The sequence below is a fragment of the Zonotrichia leucophrys genome, chromosome 6, assembly GCF_028769735.1.
Source record: "Zonotrichia leucophrys gambelii isolate GWCS_2022_RI chromosome 6, RI_Zleu_2.0, whole genome shotgun sequence".
NCBI lineage: Eukaryota > Metazoa > Chordata > Aves > Passeriformes > Passerellidae > Zonotrichia > Zonotrichia leucophrys.
Window position 1 is genome coordinate 24,824,275 of NC_088176.1, and position 22,482 is coordinate 24,846,756.

General features: G+C 39.6%; 2 protein-coding genes across 4 annotated transcripts in view; one reads left to right on the forward strand and one right to left on the reverse strand.

The window, feature by feature from the left end:
• The window catches only part of TSPAN14 (tetraspanin 14), a 33,739-nt gene extending 29,478 nt beyond the window's left edge, over nucleotides 1-4,261 (forward strand). For all 3 annotated transcript variants that reach the window (XM_064716869.1, XM_064716870.1, XM_064716868.1), the window contains one exon: nucleotides 644-4,261. In XM_064716869.1, the coding sequence (XP_064572939.1) occupies nucleotides 644-715 (72 nt within the window). In that variant the 3' untranslated portion in view covers nucleotides 716-4,261. The remainder of the gene's footprint in view (nucleotides 1-643) is intronic.
• Nucleotides 4,262-5,969: 1,708 nt separating this feature from the next.
• LOC135449455 (rap1 GTPase-GDP dissociation stimulator 1-like) overlaps nucleotides 5,970-22,482 on the reverse strand; it is a 30,198-nt gene continuing 13,685 nt past the window's right edge. Inside the window, 9 exon segments of the mRNA XM_064716494.1 lie at nucleotides 5,970-6,103; nucleotides 7,306-7,434; nucleotides 8,435-8,561; nucleotides 9,441-9,580; nucleotides 12,614-12,739; nucleotides 15,250-15,384; nucleotides 19,409-19,552; nucleotides 20,285-20,410; nucleotides 21,541-21,669. Of these exon segments, the coding sequence (XP_064572564.1) occupies nucleotides 5,970-6,103; nucleotides 7,306-7,434; nucleotides 8,435-8,561; nucleotides 9,441-9,580; nucleotides 12,614-12,739; nucleotides 15,250-15,384; nucleotides 19,409-19,552; nucleotides 20,285-20,410; nucleotides 21,541-21,669 (1,190 nt within the window).

Sequence of the window (22,482 nt, forward strand, 5' to 3'; positions counted from 1 at the left end):
ACTGAGAATTAGACATAACCTGACTACATTTAAATGAAATCTTTTAGCTTTCCAAAACTTCACTCTTGTTTTATATTATTGCTAAGAATGTCTTAGGAAATTTGCTGAGTTACAAGTTTATCCTCAGTTTGCAAAGGTAGATTTCCCTGAGAACTGACATGAATGTTAAAATTTCAAATTTAAAATGTCTCTGAGTAATCTGGGAGTACTCTTTTCTCTGTGACAAGAGTTTCATTTTAGTACAGGTAATTGTACATTCTGTCTGTATTTAAAAAAATTGATCTAAAAACTGACTAGGTTGTTATTCAAAGTTGTGGAACAAATGCAAATGTCTGCTCTGTAGCTTTAGCAGTAGGTAAGCATGGGTGTTTTATGACACTCAGACTGGGTTAAGTGGATTTGTTCTGGCTCTAAGGCATCTGAAAGCTTATTATTTTGAAGGCTGCTGAAGTTTTACATAAAAGCATCTTTCTCTTGAGTTTTATTACCTGCAGGATTCTGTTACCTTTATTACCTTTTAGTAATAGCTATGCTTTGATGGATGATCTTGGCTATGAAATATCTGAACCTGCCAACAAACATCTTGCAGAGGTGCATTACAAGTGTTTTATCTCACAAAATGGTGTATTTTTTATCTTTTTAGATTTTTGGGATTTTCCTAGCCAGGACATTGATTTCTGATATTGAAGCTGTAAAGGCAAGTAATGCCTTCTGAATATGAAAGCAGACCCACGTTGCAAGACAGCGTATGTTAAGATGATTGATTGGACACCAAGGCAGAAGAAATGCACAGACCATGAAATACTCCTGTTATTAAAAGCCTTATGTGGATTTTTTTTCCTTGCTCATGGTTTTTGTTAGAAGCTGTTACAAAAAACAATCACCAAACACCTGCTGTCTACCTTTTTTCTGGCAAGACAACTCAGCGCACCAGCGTTGATCTCTGAGGAAGAAATGGAATTTCCCAAGACATTGGCAGAGCAGATTTTAAAGACTGTAGCAGAGAGCCGAGAAACTGCTGTAAACCCTCTCCTTGAAGGATTGCTAAGGAGATTGTTCTGTCTCCACTACTGTCTTCTGTCTTAAAATGTAATCTTGTCAAACGTCACATGCTGATTTCTTCAGAACCTTGCAATCATGTTAATCTCTCCAGTAGACTTATCCAGCCGTTTTTGGCAACATATCCAGCAACCATAATTGGAAATTGGGAAAAACAATCACAAAATGTCTAGATCTTTAGTTGATTTTTAGGTTGTGCAAATCCCATGCTATTCTGAAAAATACAAGCCAGCTCCCCGGATGAGAAAGATATGACTATCTGTAGCATTAAGTCTTACAAATCTCCATTTCAGGCAAGAGGGTGTAAAGCCCTGATGCTGTTTCCTGTCTGAGAAAAATGTAAATATTCTTTATTTATAGAAGAAAAACCTCTTTAAAAATGCTTATCCTTTCAATGATCAGTAATAGCTTTAAAAAGTGCTGCCTGCATACACTTCAGAATGCAGCTTGTTTCAGTAGGTAGCAAGCATGCTGTGCTAGCTGTTGATGGCTTTTGTTATTCCTCTAGTTTCTGTCACAACTGCTATGTTGATCTTCACAAGTCTTAACTGCCACTACCAGGACTGATGAAAGACTCACAAATTCAGTGTTAATCCTTACTGGAATATGTTTTTAAATAGGGAAGTACAGATTTAGCAAAATATTATAAAGTTGTTGAATTCTAAAGTCTTGTATAAAGCTATTGAGCCATCAGTTCTGCCTGGTTCATGGTTCAAGTGTGAATCAAAATGCAGTGAAGCAGAATAATTTCTTCAGTCATTTTCTACATGAAGCTGAACTAGTCCTTCTTATGTCAGGGTTTTCATTTTAATCAAGAGAAAAGTAAACTCCTCTTCCAGTCCTCCCTTTGTGGGGGTTGTGGATGGATCTGTTGGTCAGTAGGAGTTACAGTCTCTTCTGTAAGACTTTGGTGTTGTATCCTTAGCTGTAAGGTGAAAGTCTGTGGCCAAAGTGTGTTTGGAAGTAGCTGTCAGTCTTACTGTGGGCCATATAACTAACATCATTTACTGCTTCCAGTGACACCAGGGTTTTCAGGGAGCAGGTTCACTTACAGTGCCTAACACAGTGTAAATTTTAGAAAAGTATCTATTTTTATAATGATATTTTACTATATGTAGTGTGCCTGAAGGATTTAATACTTGTCTTTCTAAAGTATATGGCTTTCTTTGGAAGCCAAGCTTTTAAATATATTGTCTTCTTTTTTTTATTATGCATGTATTAACAAACATTTCACTGGCAAAAGTTGATCAACAGTAAGAATCTTTGTGTCTGGTAGATTGTCCAGACATCCTTCTAGCTTGTAATCTTGAAGCACTTCAGACAGTGCTCATGTGTACTTCAGCTTTCATAGTTCTTTTTCTGGCCAGTGATTGAGACACAACAGGAAAAGGAAGCTTATCTAAGCATGGCTGATTTCCTTACAATAGCAGAGAATAGTCTGCTATTAACTCATCTGAAGACCTGAAAGTAAAATGGCTGGAAGTACACTGTGACTTTTGAAATTTGGTATACAACAAGGAAACAATAGCAGTAGATCACTGAGGGGAGAGCAAGAGGCATTTCTTCTGTAAAGCCATAAATTTGAGGTCTGTGTTACCTGTTTGTTGAATCTGATCCACGAGGAGCAGCCAAAACTGTGTGATTGTACTACAATTTACAACTTGGTAAGCAGCAGAGCAGTGGCCAGCAAACTGTGCTTTAAATTCTGGTGCTTGAAACTTTGTAACACCTCATCAGCCAATTTACTTGGTTAAGGTTATGTGTGATAATCTGATGTGTATGTAAAACTGGAGGCGGCAGATTCCTCTCTGGAAGTTTTTAGTCATTGAAAACAGCAGCTAGGGAGTACATTTCCCTTTGCCAGTTTCTGACACAGCCAGCTCCTAATGCTAGGAAGGAATTCCAGCGATTTGGTGAAAATCATACTGGAGTCAAAGATGGCTGTGGAGCTCATGCACTGAAACTAGCTGCTGACAAGAACCAGCATTACAGATTACAATTCCAGGGTCTGCAAATCTTGCCAAGTTACCTGAAGACTAATTAATACTTGGGTTTTTTTGAAGCACTGTTTGTATGCAAACCAGAATTTAACTCAAGTATTGTATTTCCACAGTTCATTCTTAATGGCTTTGGCCATATTAACACCAGCCTTTGTATCAGTGTTTCAGTTATTTGGAACTGAATTTGAGAGAAGTTCAACTTATTTGAGGACCTTTAAATTCATGCAGTGAGTTGTCTTTTTTGCCACTGTGGATCAACTTCTCTGTGCTTATTCAGTGTAATTTTTTAAATCCTGGGGCTCTAGGTTGTTTTGCCCCTCTGTGTGCTGAAGTACACCCATAGGTGGCTGGTGTAATTTCAGACTTGTAATGGGAACACTTTCTGCTTAGTTTTATTTAGCACCTTCTCTGTGGACGTGCAGTGACTTCATGGCTAAAAATTTAGGTTATGGTCTAAAAAAAGTCTTGTCAGCAAAAACAGCTGGCTGTGAGCCTGCCTCTGAAGCCTCAAAGGAAAATGAATTCAGTGATCTCAAGGAGAGGTCTGATACATTGTTGATGTTGAGATTTCAGCGGGTGCATTTGGAACAAGTTCACCAACACTACAGTGGAACCAAGGTTTTTCATGAAGATGTCAAAAGAGGTCAGACTTGAAGAACTGGACTGAGAGAAGCAAACTTCAATGTGATATCTTTTATTTCTCAGAAATGAGCACAACTTATTTCTGTTAACCAATGTATGTATGTGTCAGTGTGTTTTACAGTGCAGCTGCCTCTGGTGTTATAACTTCATTTGGACACAGTTTCCCTGTACATGAAGAGGAGGATGAATATAAGCACTGAAAAAAGTGCAGTGACCAAAGGACCTTGGGTTGCCTTGTGAAAGCCTGAATGTTTCTTCCCAAGAGATCTTTAGCTTTGGTGAGCTCATGCAGTGCCATGTGGACAGACTTGTGCTCCCAGTCCATGGAGCTCGATGTGGCCATTGATTTAGGTGTAGAATTGCCTTGGGTTTTGTATCCCCATCCCATCCTTCCCTCTTTCTTCCCCTTACTGCCTGTGCATTGTCATGCAGCCTGAACATTGTTCAGCCACCAGGAGGGGAGCTCTTGTCTCCTCTTCTGAGATAGCTTTTTTGAGTGACTTTCAATATATTTTTTCTCAAGCCTTAAATTTGATTAAATAAAATTCAATATTTTCTACTCCTGGAGTTTGATTCCTGAGATTTGTTGCTTGCAGTCACTAATATTTCACTCTTGAAGGTTTAGACTGGCTGCTGAGACTGCAGTTTGTGGATAACCCAGAAATGGTGGAAGTCCAGGGGTGCTTATTTTTGTATTTTGCTGAAACTAATTATTTATATTTTTTTCTTTTCAGTTCAAGTTGTTGAATAATAGATGAGACTGATGTTTTTCTCTGCATTTTTCATGGAAAGCCATGAACAAGTGAAGAGCTGCAGAATGGTGTAGAGTAACTATTCAATCTCTGGACATCAATAAAAGTTAACAGTGCTGTTTTTCTTTTCTCCTATTATGTGATCAAAACTTGCCTATGTGTTACTCAACAAGTGTCACTTCTCTTGGGTGGTTTTATGAAATTCCCTTTCTCAAGGCCACTCCTGAGAGTGATATTTGGTGATGAGTGTCATGGGCTAAGTAGTGCTACTGGGTTTTGCAAGTGGAAAAGCTTTTGCAGGAACAAAGTTGTCATGTTTGTTTGCAGACACAAGCCAGTTGTTCTCAAACTGAGAACATGAAGCCTTGTTGACTTCTAAATAGAGTCTGCTTTATAATAGGTTTCTGAAGATCAGTGCTTGTTTCTTTTTTTCCAATAGCTTTTCTGCTGGCTAAAAAGAAAAGTAATTGCTCCTAAGCTTTTCAGTCTCTACCACTTCATTGTTTTGAATTTGATCTTTTAGGTCTGGACAGCATGACTCTGCAATGTACCTTCAACTGCTTAAAAAATTTCCCATAAGAACAAGTTGTGGAATAAATCTGTTACCGTCTCATCTAGTGACCTTTTTAAACACAAAAGGATTCCACAGAAATGTTCAGAGACATTTGTTTTACTACATTTCTTTTTTTCCATTATCTAAAGTTAAACCCAGGTTCTCTTATGGGTGGTAGTGGAATGCTGGCTGCCTCTACGTCCTCACCCCTGCCCACTTGTAATTTCTGACTGGCTTGTCCAAGTGTGTTCACTGACTGTGGTTTCTTGTAAACTTTGCTTCTGCAGAGTCTCATTCCAGTAGGTGCAACTCTGAAGTCAGGACAAGACTATAGCCTCAAATATTTAGGAATGTAACTTGTGACAGCAGCAGGTACAGTTTCAGAGATGGGCTTTAAAATTGGAGATTGAAGGGAGAGGTAACTTAAAGACAGTTTTGGTTTTGACATGTTCACCTAACAGTTGGGCTCACAGTGTCATTCACAATGTGTTTCATTCAGATGTTGCATTGGTGCCAGTTATCCCTTTGCATTGTTTAAGCTACAGCTTTAATCTAACTCATGTTTCAGGTTGCATGATAAAAGCTTAAGGCTTTTATTATCATTATTTTATAGTCCCATTGATAGAAGAAAAATTACAAGTGTGTATCCTAATCTCACAAGACCTAGCCACTTGAAAATGTATAACAAGTGGCAATTGCCTGATGTTTGTCCTGTGATGTTTCTTAACCCCATTTGCTTGACAGGACTTTTTCCTGCTGCTGTGTGTTAGTGGCTCAGTGAGGAGCAGCAGTGGTGCAAGTATCAGGCCAAAGAGATGTGCTAATGAGGAGGATTTCAAAGCAGGAGCTGCACCTGGGCTTCAGCAGTGCTGGTTCTGCAGCAGCATGACAAATGCAAGGGTTGCAAAGCTGGTGGTGTGTGCCTCAGCAGCAGAGCTGCCTTGCCTTGTGGGAGAAGGGACATTAGTGGGGTGTCTCTCCTCTCAACACCTCTAATGTTGTGATGGCTCCCTTGACCACATCTGCATTGCTGTGACTGCAGAGCTGCTCGAGGGTGTCTTTGATCTTGTCCTCTTCTATTTCTTGTCTCAGATCACCTGAATGGGAGATGAAGTGATGACTTTTAGTTACCTGCCATGGCATAGCGGCTCCCAACAATTGTAAGATAAAAGTTCGGAGTACTTGCTGTTTGTAATAAGCTGCTTCAATTAAAACATCTGTTTCACTAGATACCCTTTCAGCCACTAGAAGTATTGGCCAGATTAAGGTTTTTTCCTCTTACTTGACTTCTAAGAACTAATTGACAGAATATAAAAGGAGATTTTGAAATTCTAATACAGGACAATTTCTGGCACTTTTTTGTCTGCTTTTTGCTACCATTCCATGTTAGTTAGACTCAGCTCTTAGCCTTACAGTTAGTCTGTAAAATGCTAAGTATATACATCTCTAGGAAAAAGTCTTAGAGATTGTATCTGTTATGTCAATACTTCATAGTAGCACTGAAAGCTGCAAGTTCTTTATCCTTATTCCAATGTCTGTATGGTTACAGGGATAAAATAGAGAATACTGCAAAATCCAGCTTGTCTATCAATACAGGATTTAAAAGGCAGCGCACCTTGTGATCCATCCTTGCCCAAGTACAATTCTTATTTTCAGTTTATGTAATTTTTGTGTTAAGATGTGAGAAACTGCCACAAGATTTTTGGACTCCTAGTTTCAAGGTGATTTGTTTTCATTTAGCGCTACACATCTGGGATAGTCCCATCCGGCTGGAAGCATTTGAAGTTTTCCATGACCATGGAGTGAAACTGAAATGGTTCCCTTCAGATGCTTTACTCAAAGTCTCTGTGTGAAGGCAGCATTGCCAAAATGGCTGCTTTATCTCAGCTTCTGGTTTGCTCACAGCACAGGCAGAGCAAATGTCTGCCTGCCTATGAGCGTGGTACAGACTCTTTCTTTGGACACAAATGCTCTGGGAGTGCCTGGTATTTGTGCATGATGAAGTTGGACAAAGATGCTTTTACTCCAGGACTAGTTTGCTATTTTGAGACCTGGTTATGCCACGGAGAGGAATGAAGCCTTCCTCTCTTTATTTTATTCAACTAATGGTTTAATCTTTTCACACGTTCAAGCTTTTCACACTTGACTACTGATTTTTGGTGATCAATACAGAATGAACCTCTAATATCCTTTTCTCATTCACTAGAGCATTGCAGGCAGCATATTTTGGTAACAAAACCCACTTGTCTTCTTCACAAATAGTAATCCTTCTGTCACAGACAACGTAAAATGAGGTTACCTGAATTAAGAAGTCTGCACAAAAGGCCCATTGAATTGTATTTCACCTCAGGACTTGTGTTGTCATCTCGTAGAAGTTTGTGTAAGCTCTGAACTAGCTGTGATTCTTTAAAAGATTCTTCAAGAGTATCTGAAAAATAAACAAAGAAATGGTAACCCTGAGCTGTTATCTGAAAAGAAACTATGAAGTGAATATGTTTCTTTTTTTAAAGAAAGTTCTGCACTGGCTTCATTTCAAACTGGCTATACAGGAATGTCTTGAGCATCTCTCTTCTGCACTGAAGAATTTCTGTGCTCTTTTCTGTACAGAATTTCTTTACTGGCCTTATTCTTGAAGACAGGAACAGTCCACTATTGACTGTATATAATTAACCTTGCAGTAAATTAAAACCTGCAATGTTCAGTGCTAGAAAGGTTGCCTAAATGAGTTTGAGAGTTTTAATGGTAGACAAGCACTAAAATGGGCTCTTCAGTCTTGTGTTGGTAAAGAAAATTGCAAGTTTTAAGTTTATTTTTCTTTTCAGTTTACCTTTTGAGGTACATAGGTTTCTGTGGTGTCTCTTTATTGTAATAAATTCAGACCTACTTTCAAGTTATACAGGAAAAGCCTGAAAACATTTGTACCTAACTCTGAAAATTTGCTCGGGAAAAGTAGTTTGAATCTTTACCATTTTTTCCCTTGTTTTATTTGCAGCTTCTACAATGCCTTTTTACTTATGCATCTGCTTTGTTCTTTCCTCATGTCTGTTTGAAGATTATTTCTGCTACTTAGTCTTTATTGTCCATTTGAGTATATTATTTGTCCTTCATTTGGCTTTTATCATCTTTTTTTATCTCTATCACCTTCACTTTCCCCTTTTTTTATAGGTTTCTAGCATCATGTTTTGCTACTCAAATAGTGCCTGTCCACACAGCATGATAATTTGGCTCTATCCTAAATGTAAAAAATCCTTCAGGCCATTCCCAAAGCCTATTGATTTTATGATCTGAATGGTGACAACCTTTATTTCATGCTGAAGAGCTAAATCTAGACAAGAAATGTGCTTTTTCGTACATGTTACCTAGAATTAACAGCATGATAGTATTTCTTAATAATTAAGGATCTTGCACAGATTTTAGGGGAAAAATACCTAAATCAATGGCAGATGCTATTGCCAAGGCATTCAGAGCCTCATTCTGCATGGCATCTTGTTCACTTGTTGTCATGGAAACCAGATGCTTCACTCCTTGTGCTGCCTGGATGGCTTTGACCACTTCCTGTGAAAGCAAAGGTAAAACAGATGGAAATCTAATATAGGAATGGAGTAGAATGAAGAGGGAAATGAGATTCCACCCTTCAGCTTCTGAATAGAGGGAAATTATTTGCTGCAGTGCAAACTGACAATATTCAAAGACTAGGGATAACATTGCTTTTGGCACTGATCATACATGTCTGCTTAGGGCTGGTCTAATATACCTGGAATATCAATACTTAGAATTAACTATAGATGCATATGTGTAAGATAAATATATATTCTGTCTCGTTTCAATTTGTCCTTATTCCACTCTTCCATTTCAAGCCATCAAACTACCAAGGATTAGTTTTGCTTTATCAAAGCCTGTGCAGAGAGTATCTACTTTTTTAGTCACTACCTCATAGTAAAGCATGGCTGGGATGCTTGTGTGTAATAGCACAATTTACAAAAAAGAAGCCTGTTTGAAAATGCCAGCATGTAAAGATCATGCCAGATTCATCCATCATGGATAAATGGGCTCTTTGGATTTTCCTGAGGACTGACATTTAGGACAGCTCTGGGTTACTTTTACCATTTTAATTTGAAATATTGCCATGTATTTATGGCCATAGACAACTTTACCTGCTCATTACCATTTGTCAAGCCTTACTGAGCAGGGTCAGTGTTGACAAGTGACAGTCAGTGACCATGGTGCTCATTCTGTGAGGTGTCTGTGCTTATGGAGTGCACAGGTCTCCCCCTTACTGGTATTGAGGCAGAACGGAGAGGTTCTCACTGTGAACCTTCACGTGAACCTTTTCATTATAGAGCTGTGTGTGCTGTTTAATCCTTAGCTGTCTACAAGCTTTAAGAACACTTGAGAAGGGTGAGGTAGAAATGTGTCAGAGCAGGGTTCTGGTACCTGGGATCTGTTGTGGTGCAGGATGGATGCCAGCAGCCGGTTGGCCTCCCCGCAGATGCCGCTGTGGTCGCTGCTGCTGCACCACTGCACCAGCCGGTCGAGCAGCAGCGGGTCCTGCCCCAGGAGTTCAGCTGCATCCGCTGGGGAGAAGAGCATCACCAAGAGGCATTCAAAGTCAGAGCCCTCAGTCTGTCTGCCACAGGAATGCCAGTGTAGAGTAACTGGGGCGGTGGACCTGTGCTCAGCAGCCGTCAGGAACTCTAATTGAAGCACTGAGCTGCTTTTAAAAGATCTTGGAAATATTTTCCAAAGGAATCATGCAGGGGAAGGACAAAATAAGCTGTGTCAATACACCTATCATTTTAAAGGGGCTGCTGAAGTAGGACTTAGAATAAGCAGCTTTCTGTCTTTGAAAACAAATACTCTGTTTTGATACTTCAGGAGGCCCATTCCTTTCCCACTTGGCTTTTGGCACTTGCACTTTGAGCCCTGCACAAATGTAAGTGTGGGCTCTGAGGAGCCTGTTCTTGCTGTTTCGGTGATAATTCATTACTGTTGGTAGTGTGGGAAGCCAAGGCTTAGTACAGAATGGCAGCATGTCAGTAATTGGATGACCTGAGTCTTAAGAATGTGTGTTGAACCATGTATAAGGCATTATCAGAAATTCCCCTTACTGTGGAGGAGCCTTTTAATTTGCATTCCCCTGCGTTTCAGGAACCCTATCTCAAGACTTGCTAGAAATACTACTGTCTGTGGTTGACATTTGAGAAAACCTCACTAGATAACTTGTCCTAGGAAGTGGAACTCTAATTATCTGAACATCTGTAACAGAAGGGATAGGTTTGATAGAGGCATCACCCTGCTCCTGTTCCTTTACCTGTCCCTTTCTCTATGCACTGCATTTCTTTTGAGACAGGCTGGAAGAATCAGATGGAGCATGCACCAGAAGGTCAGTGTCAGTAAACCCATGATGGCTCTAGATATTTTCCAGAAGCTGTAAGTCAGCCCATGCTCTGTTTAGGGGGAGGGAGATGGGGAAGTACACACACTTGCTTTTTAATTTGTCTAGTACACTAAGGAACAATCCATATTTCAAAATGCCACAAGGAATCTGGGAGCTGGTAGCCTAGCTGGCATACTTGGTTTTGAGACAAGAGTGACTGGGCATTGCAGAGCCACCTGCATGTTGTCTCCTGTAACACAAGACTCTTGTTTCTAGTCAGATGTTCCTTGTTTGTCTGCAGAGATCACAGTAATCCAGCTTAGTGCAGGAAGGTGAAGTAAGAGGCCGGAGGATGGAACCAGTTTAGGAGATTTGTGGCAGAGGCAGGTTCTTTACTCAGTTTGACAGGCAGTAGAGCTCTTTGAGATAAACTCCAGTTAGTTACTCTTAACAGGAAGACCTTTTAACTTACAATTTATTCAAATTTGTCATTTTATAAGGTTGAACTTTCAGTTGTGCTGAAAGTCCTTTGGCTACTGAAGTGCACAAATTATTCTGCTCCTCTGAAGCTGAATGGTGGAAGAAGCAGGAGTTAACATCTCTTTAGAGTAATGAAGCTGACAGATCTGCCTGCAGTTTTCTGTGGTTAGGAAGAAACCTGACTCTTCTAGTCTGTAAGCCTCAGCATGCCTGCTGATAGTCAGAGTAATGAATTTATCCTAGATAAGGCAATTAACTAATTTAGTGTGGACTTCTTAGTAGATATGTGTTCATAAGAATTTCAGGCTGAGTTAATTAAAGGCAATGTTAGCTCCTGGGTAAACAGAATAGAAGGTAATTAAAAGTGGGAGAATTGTATGTTCATAGGTGGGAATGGATAAACATTGAATCTCCTACATATTTTATTCTACTTTGCATTTTGATAATTAATTTGTTTCAGATTCAGAAGTTGTACCTTGTGCCAAATTCTGACTTTGTATTAGGGCTGGTAAATAAAATTTTAAAAGATAATTTAGTGTTTGATAATTTAGATCTATGTTACTGTAATGTTTCAATTTTAAATGTTAAATGCCTTCTCACAATTGAGATATAACTTTGGAGAAATGACCTTACAATGACTTCTTCAAAGCCTCAGAACAAGAAGATGCTAGGTTTCTATGTCTTGCAATGTTCATTTCCTACCACAGTGAAATGTAAGTGAGAGCAGCTTTTCACTGGACTGGAAATGGTGCAAATTAATAGAAGGACTAAATTGAAATTTTCTATCATTCATGTTAATTTGATAAATGATGCAAATAATTCTCGTATTAAGTGGTGTCTGCAGTAGTGCAATGGAGTGCAGCATGGAATGTAGCAGAGTGAGGTTTTATCCTCTTCCATGTAACTAATGAAGTATGTCTGTAGTTGTCCTATGTCAGTTATCACTTCCCATCACAAAATGGTCTATTCTAACTATTCCAGTTTTAACTTATGTTATTCCTGCATATCAAGGAATCAGTACTGATTAGTGCTCTAGAGCAGCTGCTCTGGCAATGGGAAAGACCATACCAAACTGCACACTTGTTTTGTGTCACTGTCTGGTAAGAGCTAAGTAAGCCTAAGGATTAATTAAGATATTGAAGTATATCTTAATGTAATTCCAACATTGCATTTTGAGAAATATGCACAATGATGTGCACAGAAGATTATTGTTGCTTTTGCATATCCCCCTCTGTGTTAAACTGAGTGAAGTACAAGTAGATAATCTAATACATTAACATGAAAATAAATTCAACATTTGAGCCACATGAGCAAGATAAAGCTGGCAACATGTATAGAAAGACTGGTAGAAATTAATTTCTTCTGCCTTATTTCACCCCAGCTCCCTTTATTCCTTTTGTGTTCTCTAGTTCTTCATTGATTTGCTGTCCTGTGATTTGACATTAAAACCTGGTTTTTTTTCATCAGACTCATGCCTTGCTGCTCTATCTCTGGTGAAAAATATCTTCTTTTTAGGCCTTTGCCTGTTCTCACTGACTGCTGCAGATTTGTTCCATGTGGTTTATTTCTCAACCACTCTGAGGCTGACTGGGAAAGCGTGCAGCCTCTGGCAATAATCTCTGCTGGAAGCTCTCCAGATGGAGTGAACTGGGTTAGCAGGACACTCAGGCTGCAGTCTAGCACAGCCTGTTGGGCAGGGCAGGGAGGAGGGAGCTCAGGGCTGATGTCAGTGAGCACTGGCAGTGCCTACCTTGGCCATCTGCTAGTGTGCGTAGTGTCCCCAGGAGTTTGAACTGCACAGGAGGGCTCTCTGACCTCAGCAGCGCCTCGATCCGCTCGGCAACGCCTTCCTCCAGCATCTGAACCTTGCTGACAACTACAAAATGGGAGAGAGGGGTTGAGTGAGGCTCAGTGATGGCACAAACATCTGAAAATGTAGAGATGACAACTGTTCTGAATTGTGTGCTGTGTTAGGATTCTGGTGAAAAGTCCAACTTGTTAGTGAGCTCAGAAATTAAGTCAGGGCTACCTGATTACTAGGACTTCTCTTTTGGGCTAAAGCTTTCATAGGAACTGCTCTTGGGTAGTTTTGGTTGCTTTTGGTCTTAGCCCTGCCCAGAACAAAGTATGTAAAGCACAGCATTGTTGTTTCTCTAGTTGTAATAGATTATCCACCCACTTGGCAGTTGGTGGAGGAAGCCTCTTCTGTGCTAGCTCACTTTAAGTGAACTGGGGGGCAGAAGTGATTTACTCAGCCACATTCCATTTCTTGGCAAATTATTTTCTTTTTGTATTTGAGCTCACTGATGCCCTGTTGTTCATGCCTTTGTTTTTGTGCTTTCCTCTCATTTTTGCGTCTTTGCTCCAGGGCTTGGTGCAGTAAATCCCTTGTAATAATCAGAAGCTTGTCTGCAAGGAGCCTTAATACCGCTTAACTGTGCCACCAAAAGCTGCTTCCTTCAGAGCAATTTTTTTTCTATCTTCTGCATGTATTTTTGGGGGAGTGGTGAGGAAGATTGGACAGTGAAATGAGGGGATTAACTGTTGTATCCCTCATCCTTTTATTGGGCAAATTGAAAAGCACAGCCTATTAAGTAACTTGCTCTTAATGTTCTTGTTCTTCAGTGGCACAGACTGACTCTTTTTACTAGATCATAATGACTTTTTAATCTTTTATAAGCATCTGTTATCTTTTAAGATCAGTGCTTGAATTGAAGAGTTTTCTATGTCTATTTCCAAGTGTTCACCCATATTTAATTCATGTTTATGGATTTGCACTCAGTGTCTTTTGTTTTTCTTTTTCAGGTAGCAGATTATATTGTTGAAAGTGATAGAGTTTGTGTTTCTAGAAGTGTTTTTGTTAAAGAATACCTAGCAGATATTACAGATAAATTGCAGATACTTTTATGAATTGATGATGAAAAGTGTACTGTAGGGAGAGCATTTTAAGTGTCCACACACTTGGAAACATCTAAAATGGTTTGTTATAACTTGAACAGAAGAGAGAATCAAAATGCTGTATGTTGGTGGAGCCACATTTCTCCTCACAGAGAAAAGCAAGGCAATCTTCCCAAGAATATTTCTGAGATTCACATTCTCTGAACCTCAGGGAAAGGAAAAGCACTGCTTATCTCATTTGCTGTGCCCCTGTTTGTGCAAAAGTAGAATGCAATATGGAGATTGTTTACCCAAAGTGGTGTTGTTTTGTTTCCTTGGTTTATCAGGGCCAAGTATGTGTGTGTCTATGTCGAGACTGTTGGCTGACAGTCAATGGATGCTGTGCAGTTGAGTGCTTGGCAGATTCAGTTTAGATGTAATATAGTATAGAATAATATAGTATAATAAAGTAATTAATTAGCCTTCTGATAAGATGTAGTCAGATGCATCATTCTCTCCCATTCATTGGGGGTGAAAAAATCCACTATATACTGGTATTTTACAATTGAGTTGAGCCTTTTAAAATCCAACTTCAAAGAACATTAAGATTTACTAGTTCTGTATAATATGAATATTAGCTTTATAGAAGAGAAACTTAGACATCCCTGCCAGGTGTCTCCACCCCATTCTCTGTGCTTTAGGCTGTGAATCCTGTTCTGATTTTTTTTTTCCTTGAGCTGCTATGTGCTATTAATATGAAACAAATGAATCTACTTCAGCAGCAGGTAATGAGATTACACTTTATAATATTTAAACTCTTTATGTAGATGAAGAAATGGGGTGGTGTTCACAAGAGTCCCAGGAAAAGCGAAAAGGCGAGGATCTGACTCCATGTTTCAGAAGGCTTGTTTATTATTTTATGATATATATATTATGTTAAAACTATACTAAAAGAATAGAAGAAAGGATTTAATCAGAAGACTTGCAAAGAATAGAAGTGGAATGGAATGATAACAAAAGCTTGTGACTCTCACAAAGTCTGGGCCAGCTGGGCTGTGATTGGCCATTAATTAGAAACAACCCCATGAGACCAATCACAGATCCACCTGTTGCATTCCACTGCAGCAGATAGTCATTGTTTACATTTTGTTCCTGTGGCCTCTCAGCTTGTCAGGAGGAAAAATCCTAAGGAAAGTATTTTTCATAAAATGTTTCTGTGGCAAGGAATTCCTGGTGAATTATTCCAATATATGTTTCTGCAGGGAGGGGGAAGGTCAGTTGCCCCTCAAACCACAAGGGACTGGCCCTGGTGATGGGCCAGGGCTGCAGGGATGCCTGTGTGTGCAGAGGATGGCAGTGGGGTGAGTCAGGGGTGTCAGCTGTGCACCAGGGATGCTCTGTGTGTGCAGAGGATGGCAGTGGGGTGAGTCAGGGGTGTCAGCTGTGCACCAGGGATGCCCTGTGTGTGCAGAGGGTGGCAGTGGGTGAGTCAGGGGGTCAGCTGTGCACCTGGAACAGCGAGGCTCTGCAGGGCGCTGAGTGCAGCCTGTTGGACAGAGGCGTCCCCGCTCCGCACGTGTTTCTCCAGCAGGTCCAGCAGCTGGTGGATCACCCCCAGCTGGAACAGACGCAGGCAGTTCCCATCTGGAGAGAGGCAGAACCAAGCAGGTGAGAGAGGTAAGAAACACAGTCATGCAAATGCAGAATTCAGGGAGTCTCTACCTTGACTATTGTCATGTCTTGCTATGATCAAGACTATGGATTTTGCATTGTTTTTTGCAACCTTCAGCTCTTTATAGAGAAGTGAACATCAGCTACCTGTAAACTGATGCTGAGACACACTCCAGTGGAGAGCTTTTAAGGGACAATCACTGTCAAATTCAAAACCATAGGTTCCCCAGTCCCTTTCTTTCCCTCAGTGCTGCTGCATTTCCCATTATACATGTAGTAGAATACCAATGGCATTTTCCATTTCTCACCAGGACAGTTTTAATGCTCTTTTAATTTTGCTGTTCTACTGATTTAAGACACTATTGTGAAACCAGGGATCTTACCCACCAATGGTGAATCTGATTACTAGTTCTGTACTGCTGTTATTTTGTTTTCCATGAAATAAATTGTCATTAATGACTCCTTGAAAGAATTAGAGCTAGATTTTTCTTGCCTCTTTTGAGAAACCCATTTTCTGAAATGAGAAATCTATTTGTGTTACATTCACATGAAGCTCGGAAAATGAGTTGACCTGGAGAGATCTGGTTTATTAAATCCCAGTGAAAGAGCAGATTTGTACATTCCAAAAAAACTACCACTTTTGCCCAGCAATGCTCTGCAGTATTTTGTCAGTGCATGTCTGGATCTCTCCTCCTGTCTGAGAACTTGCTCTGTACAGGTGGCAGCTTTGTTTTCAGAAGCTGCTTAACTCACCTTGTTAGGAAATGAGAAAGTTCTGCCAAGGAGCAAAAGGAAGCCCTCTGTGCTACAGATGACCTCCTTTCTGAAGGAAGTTTTTTTGAACATGGCATTTGGAAAATAACTTTTTGTATTTTGCTTTATGCAGTGTATGCCTCAAGAGAAGTATATACCTGACATATGTGAACATCTCCTTATTGTGTGCTTTTACCTTGTGAAAGCTGTTTGTTAAAAATGGCAAAACAGTGTGAACACTAAATAGAAAGACATTCACCTAGAATAAAGTGTTATCCATGGAACTGTACATGCCTCATGCAAATACATGGTCTGGCCAAAAGTAGCTCTAGTACTTTGCTGCAGGAATAAGCAGATGGGACTCAGTTTCTTCATGCAGAAAAGCCAAATGTTACAGCTCGTTTTGGTACAGTTTTCAAGAGCTCATGTATAACTCTAATTGGTTCATGACTTTCTTTCTCCTCAATTAATTAGTTAGAAAATGCCTGTGTGTGTATGTATAAGACTCTCTCTTTACCCAGGTGTTTACATATTTTCTTTGTAGATTCTCACGGGACAGACTCTTTGTTTTTTGCAGGTGCAAACGGTTCTCTTACCAGAATAGTTAGTTTTGCTAACAGCTTCTCATTCCTCTGATTCTTTCTTATGGGAACTTAAGGGCTTAGCTCATAATTCAGCAGTGCAAGGCCTGATTTTATAAAGCCTTTCTTTTGTAATTTCTCTTCTTGTATGCAACAGTACTTCTCATGGTTCTAACTGAATTTACAGACTGAGGTGTACAAACTTTTAATTTTTGTATGTATAGCATGTAAAAAGGGCCTTAGTAATTTTAACATTTCTGCTGGTTTGGATGTTATTTTTACCTCAAAGTCATAAACACTTCTGTTGTCTTTTGAATTAGTGCCTATGATTCTTTTAATCTCAATATTTCACTTAGTAGCCTGTTTTTCCTCTGTATTCTTACATATGTTAGAACAGAATTTATCAAATGCTTGTAAAATGGAGTTGGATATTTTCATGAGGGAACTGTCAATCTGTGAAATAGTTAGGATTCTACTCACACAGAAATCTTTTGATACCTTTTTATGCATATATTCTGATGGTTTTGCTTGTCATTCAAGTGTTCTCTTGCCTAGTCCTAATCTTTGGAGATCAGAGTATATGAGGAAAATTGCCCAGTCCTCTTTAAAAACGGGTTTCATAGAAATAGGTCACCTCATTTGGTCTGATAAAATTCTACAGGGAAAATATTTTGATCTTCATATACACTAACCTTAATTGAACTTAATTTCTCTCCTCCCCCCACCTCTCAAACTGAAGAATGTCAGAACATTTTATTTTTTTCCTCTCATGTAGTAAAGTGCAAATAGGCAGAGCCCATTAGTGGTTGCCTTGCTTTGATTGTCACAGAGCTCCAAATTGCTTTTCTCTCCTATGGAGTTTTTGCTTGGATAGCAGCAGAACATTCAATTTAATGGCTCATAGTTAAAGTCTGATAGGAACAGTCACTTTCATAGCTGCAAAAGCTGTCTGTCATCTTTTCACTGCCTGGAAGTCATTTGATGCTGAGAACAGATTTCCATAGGATTTTTTTTCTCTCAGATTAAAAGCTGTGCATACATCAGTGGCACACACTGAGGCATGAGAGGGATTATTCACTTCTTCCACATGAAACATCTCATGCTGTTGTGGGGAAGATGGGGGGAGAAGAGTGAGTGACAAAGCAAGCCATTGAGCTGAGTAAATTGAAATAGCCAGTTCAAGGCACTGGGGGCACTTCTGTGGCCTTTGGAGAGCCCTGATGCACAATGGCTGATTCAGAGCAAGGTATGAAGCAAGGAAGAAAGGGACTCTACAAAGGTTGTGAGGTGGAGGTGAAGAGATGTGTGGATGACAGTTTGCTTTAAAAAAAACCAACCAAACCAAACCCCAACATTCAGATGTGAGGGAGTTTTTCCTAATAATTAAGCACCTATTAATGCAGAAAGTTGAGCAATTTTGTTAATTGAGTTTGAAGCCAGTACAGTCGCTATCAGTGAGATAGGACAGGAAGTGTGGGAGGGGCAACTTTTGCTGACTGATTGAGCACAGCATGCTTTCCAGGGGTCTGCTCAGAAGAATATCTCTTTCTCTCTGCAGAGTATAAAGGCTCATTGCTTTCTATAATAGGAATTGAAAGATAAAATGGCTTATCTTGAGATTTCTTCCCATTCAATGTCTGAGTAACCCTCCCTTCCTTAAAGTGATTTAAAACATAAAACAGCAGTAACTGTGGATTTTTTGTTTGGGCTTTTTGTTTGTTTGGAGGTTTTTCTTGTGTTTTTGTGGATGTTTGGTAGGGTATTTTTGGTGTGGTGTTGGGGTTTTTTTTGTATTTTTTTATTTCTATCAAATATATTTGCCATTAAGTATTTCCAGAGTCTCCTTTCTAATACAGTGTTGCTCGGAAAAAAACAAATTGCAAAGGCTTGCATATACTTGATCACCCCTTTCTTTACAATTATGCCCCCACATTATTATAGTATCAGTAGCACCTGTAACTTTTAAGTATGCAAGTCTAGTCTGCAGAACAGAAAGTAACTATTTCAGAGCCAGAGAGTAGTGAAATCTGATAGTGTTGGGTTTCCCTGCACTCACAAACAGTAGCTTTCTATCTTTGTAAGGTAGAGAATAACCTGCCTTATAGTTTCTTTTCTAAAATTAGCAATAAGCCTTGCCCTTGGTACCTGCAAGTGTCTAGATGTAGTGCAAGTATCTGTGTTCTAAGAGATGATGTCATAGCCCTTAGTAAAAACCTGCTGTATGTACTTGTTTGTGTTATGAGAAATAGAGAACATCTCATATCTGATTATAATTAACCCCCAACTGAACTGTTCTATCAGTCAGTGATGACTTAGTTTGTTGTTAAAGTGAATAATTGAAGACCTTCATGTTGTTGATTGCTTTGGGGTTGAGAATGGTGGCATGCAGTCTAAGTGGCCAGTTCTTGATGTTTTATTTTTTTAATCCATATTGCCCAAAATGTAGCATAGCAGTAATATAAACTAAGTTGCTGCTAGGCACAAGCTATAGGCTGTAGAAATGAAAAGTGTCATGCCTGAGAAGAATTCCTGCAAGGATGATAAGAGATTGTGAATAGGTCTCTGTTTAAGTAAAAGAAATCAACAGAAATAGAAACTCTTCTGCTAAAGGGACTTTTGGATGTTGATTCTTTGTTCCTGGCCTGTAATATTCCCCTTTTTACCTCCAAGGAGCAGAGAGACAATGAGATCTGATGCAGCCTTCACAATGCATGTATCTTCAGCCTGGGAACTGCCTTGGAGCCTCAGCAGGATCTCAGACAGCACCTCTGGCACACCTGCATCCACCAACTGCACTTTCAGAGCATCTGTAGAGATCACAGTAAAAGCACATTAACAGCTTTTTGACTCTTTGTGGAGGCATTTCAAACAAGAAAGCTGAAGCTTTTAACTTAAGCCAGTTGTTTTTCAGGTGCAAGTCACTGTTTTGGTTTTGTTTGTAACAGCTTTCTGGAGTTAGGATGACACCAAGGCAGAATGAGCAAAGCTTTCTGCATTGGTCTTTGACATGTCTTGTGTTGCCAGTCATGAGCTTTCATGTTTTTAAAATCTGTGCCAGATATCTAGATATTTTTAGTGGAGCAGTGTCAGTGCTTGTTGCATTGCTGCTTAGCTTATCCATCTTCACAGAGTCACAGAATATTCTGAGCTGGAAGGGATCCACAAGGAGTAGCAAGTCCAACAATTAAGTAAGTGGCCCAAACAGGGATCAGACTGGTACCCAGTTGTTCTGATCTTTAAAATAAAAAAAATAAAATAAAATCTGTGTTGCTGCTTTCCTCTTAGCCACCATGGAGAGTAAGTCTGAATCTAGTGTCTTCTGGATGTACTGAAATGCAGTGGAATGGTGCTCTCTCCTTGTTTCCTTTGTTTTCTCACATGTTGTTTGGGCCAGGATCTCACATGTTCTTGGGGCTTATTTCTCCTGAAAGGGTTGCTGGTTGTGTTAGCAGGATCCCATGGCAAACTTGGGACCCAGAGCTTAAAACAGTACAATACCCAGTCGTCCCCTGTTCCACCCAGACCAAAAGGAGCCTTACCATTTTCTGCAAGTGCTTGCAGGACTTCAAAGACAATTTCTAACCTCTCATGGCTCTCTGCTCTCCTCAGCTGCTTCACCAGTTGTTCAGCAACTTTTGTCATGCTTAGAGCTTCCTTGGCTGAATCTGTGTATGTGATAAAGTCAGGATTTTGAATTTTTATTTGATTAAATGTTTAAAGATATCTCCCTACAATCTGAAGTGATTAGACACTGTCTTTGAAGGCTTTTCCTGTTCTTGTAGACTCTTCTGTTTCTTTGGACAGCACTGAGACAGCAGAACTCTACCCCTTCTCCCCCACAAGTTTTTTAACTCTTTCTCTGTAATTTCTGTAGACCTCACAGGTGTCAAATTAATCCTGGCTAAATTTCACTGACTCCTACAAGTCCATCTGTAGTATGATTATTTAATAGAACAATTGGCACATGTCAGTTTGCTGTAGCAGTATATTTTTTGCCTTGATTAGGTGATTCTAGCCTTGCTGGCATCCTAAATATCTGCAAAATGTATGTTAGCAAAGCTTGCCACTGTTTGACATAGAATACATTTCAAGTGAATATGGTATTAAATGATATAACAGGTATAACAAGGACAGACCTCCTTAGAGAATAATGTGACAGTGTGATATCATGTCCCCTTCCCTGCATATCCCCCCTAAATGCTGGAAGTAGTAGATGAAATTTTAGCCAGACCATATATAGAGAGTGGTAATAACTTTGTACTTGGTCTTTTTCTTCCATTACTACTCACAACTTGGGTAAAATAGGGCAAATATATTTTAAATTACGGGAGATGCTCTTGCTTCCAAAATTGTGTAAATGAAAATGGAAGCTGTTTTAGTAAGGTATAGAAACTTAATTATTAAATAGAAATTAAATTTTAATAAACAAGCTTTTAATGTACCAAATCTAAAGTAATTGAAACTGACAATTTATCATGTGAAGTTATGCCATCTCTTCATTTGGGGTCAAAAGCTGGCTGTTAAACTTAAATGTTTTAATGTAATATAAGTAATTGCTAGGACTCCATAAAAGAGTAGTTATTTCTCCAATCCAGATACTGTGGCCAGTTTCTCATTAGATATCAGTAATGTTTTAAAAACAAAGCCCAAACACCAGCCCTCCCCCACCCCAAAAACAAAGGAGAAAACAAACAAAGCCCACAAAGCTGTGGGCATGAAATGGCAGTGACAGTTTGGAGATATTTTGCTCTAACATGCAGAAACCTAAAAATCCTTTAAAGAATACCTTACTTACCAAGGTCTGCCAGATTGTACAAAGCCAATAAAGCAACGTGGACAAGGGGTTCACTCTCTGCATAATCAGTTAATATTCGGACCAGTGATGGGATCACTCCAACCTTCACCAGCTCTTCCTGAAGGCTGCCTGGTCAGTGAAGCAAAGGTGTTAGAGGTGGTTAAATCAGGAACTGATGAAATCAGTGGAAAGGGTCCAACTGAGATGCTTAGCACCAAGGTACTCTGGTTCTTTCTCACACTGTTAGAATTTGTAAAGCTTTTGGTGGTGCCTCCAGGCTGATATGAGTGTGGAGGAAATGCAAGTTTGGGACAGATTTTTGCTAAACCTCCTGGTTTGAATTTGACTTAAGGTATCAAGCCACTATCTCCATCCACTTGTGCTTGCTGAGGAAAACCTTGATAATTGTTTCCTTTCTGTTTGTGGCTTGTTTTGTAATTAATGAAAGGTTAATACCTGAAATGATTTTGAGGGTGCCAAGAAGTGTAAGATGCAAAGTTGGACAGTGATGGTTGCTTAACAGCACAATGGCACTGGTTTTGCTGCAGTGTCTTGCTGAGAGATAGGCTGCTGCTTGGGTGACAGAGTGCATGGCAGACACCAGGAAGGCTCTGGTGCTATTGCAGCACAGGCAATTTGAATTCAAATAAGGAATTGGTGAAGTTAATTTTTCTTCTCTTTGGTGCATTTATTGCAGTGTTAGCAATAGGATTTATTAAAGCATGTCACAATCATCTTGGCAAATCTGTGCTGGGCCTGTGCTCTGCCAGAAGGGAAGCAGATGTGCAGCATGGCCATATGCTGCAGCAGTGCTGTGCACAGGAGTTGCATGAGCTGGGAACGGAATTTTAGGGAACAGCTCTTTTAAACTATTGTGTCGTTCCCTGACAAATACATGCAACTTGCAGGGAGCTTAGTGGAATCTATTCCAGGTACCTAATA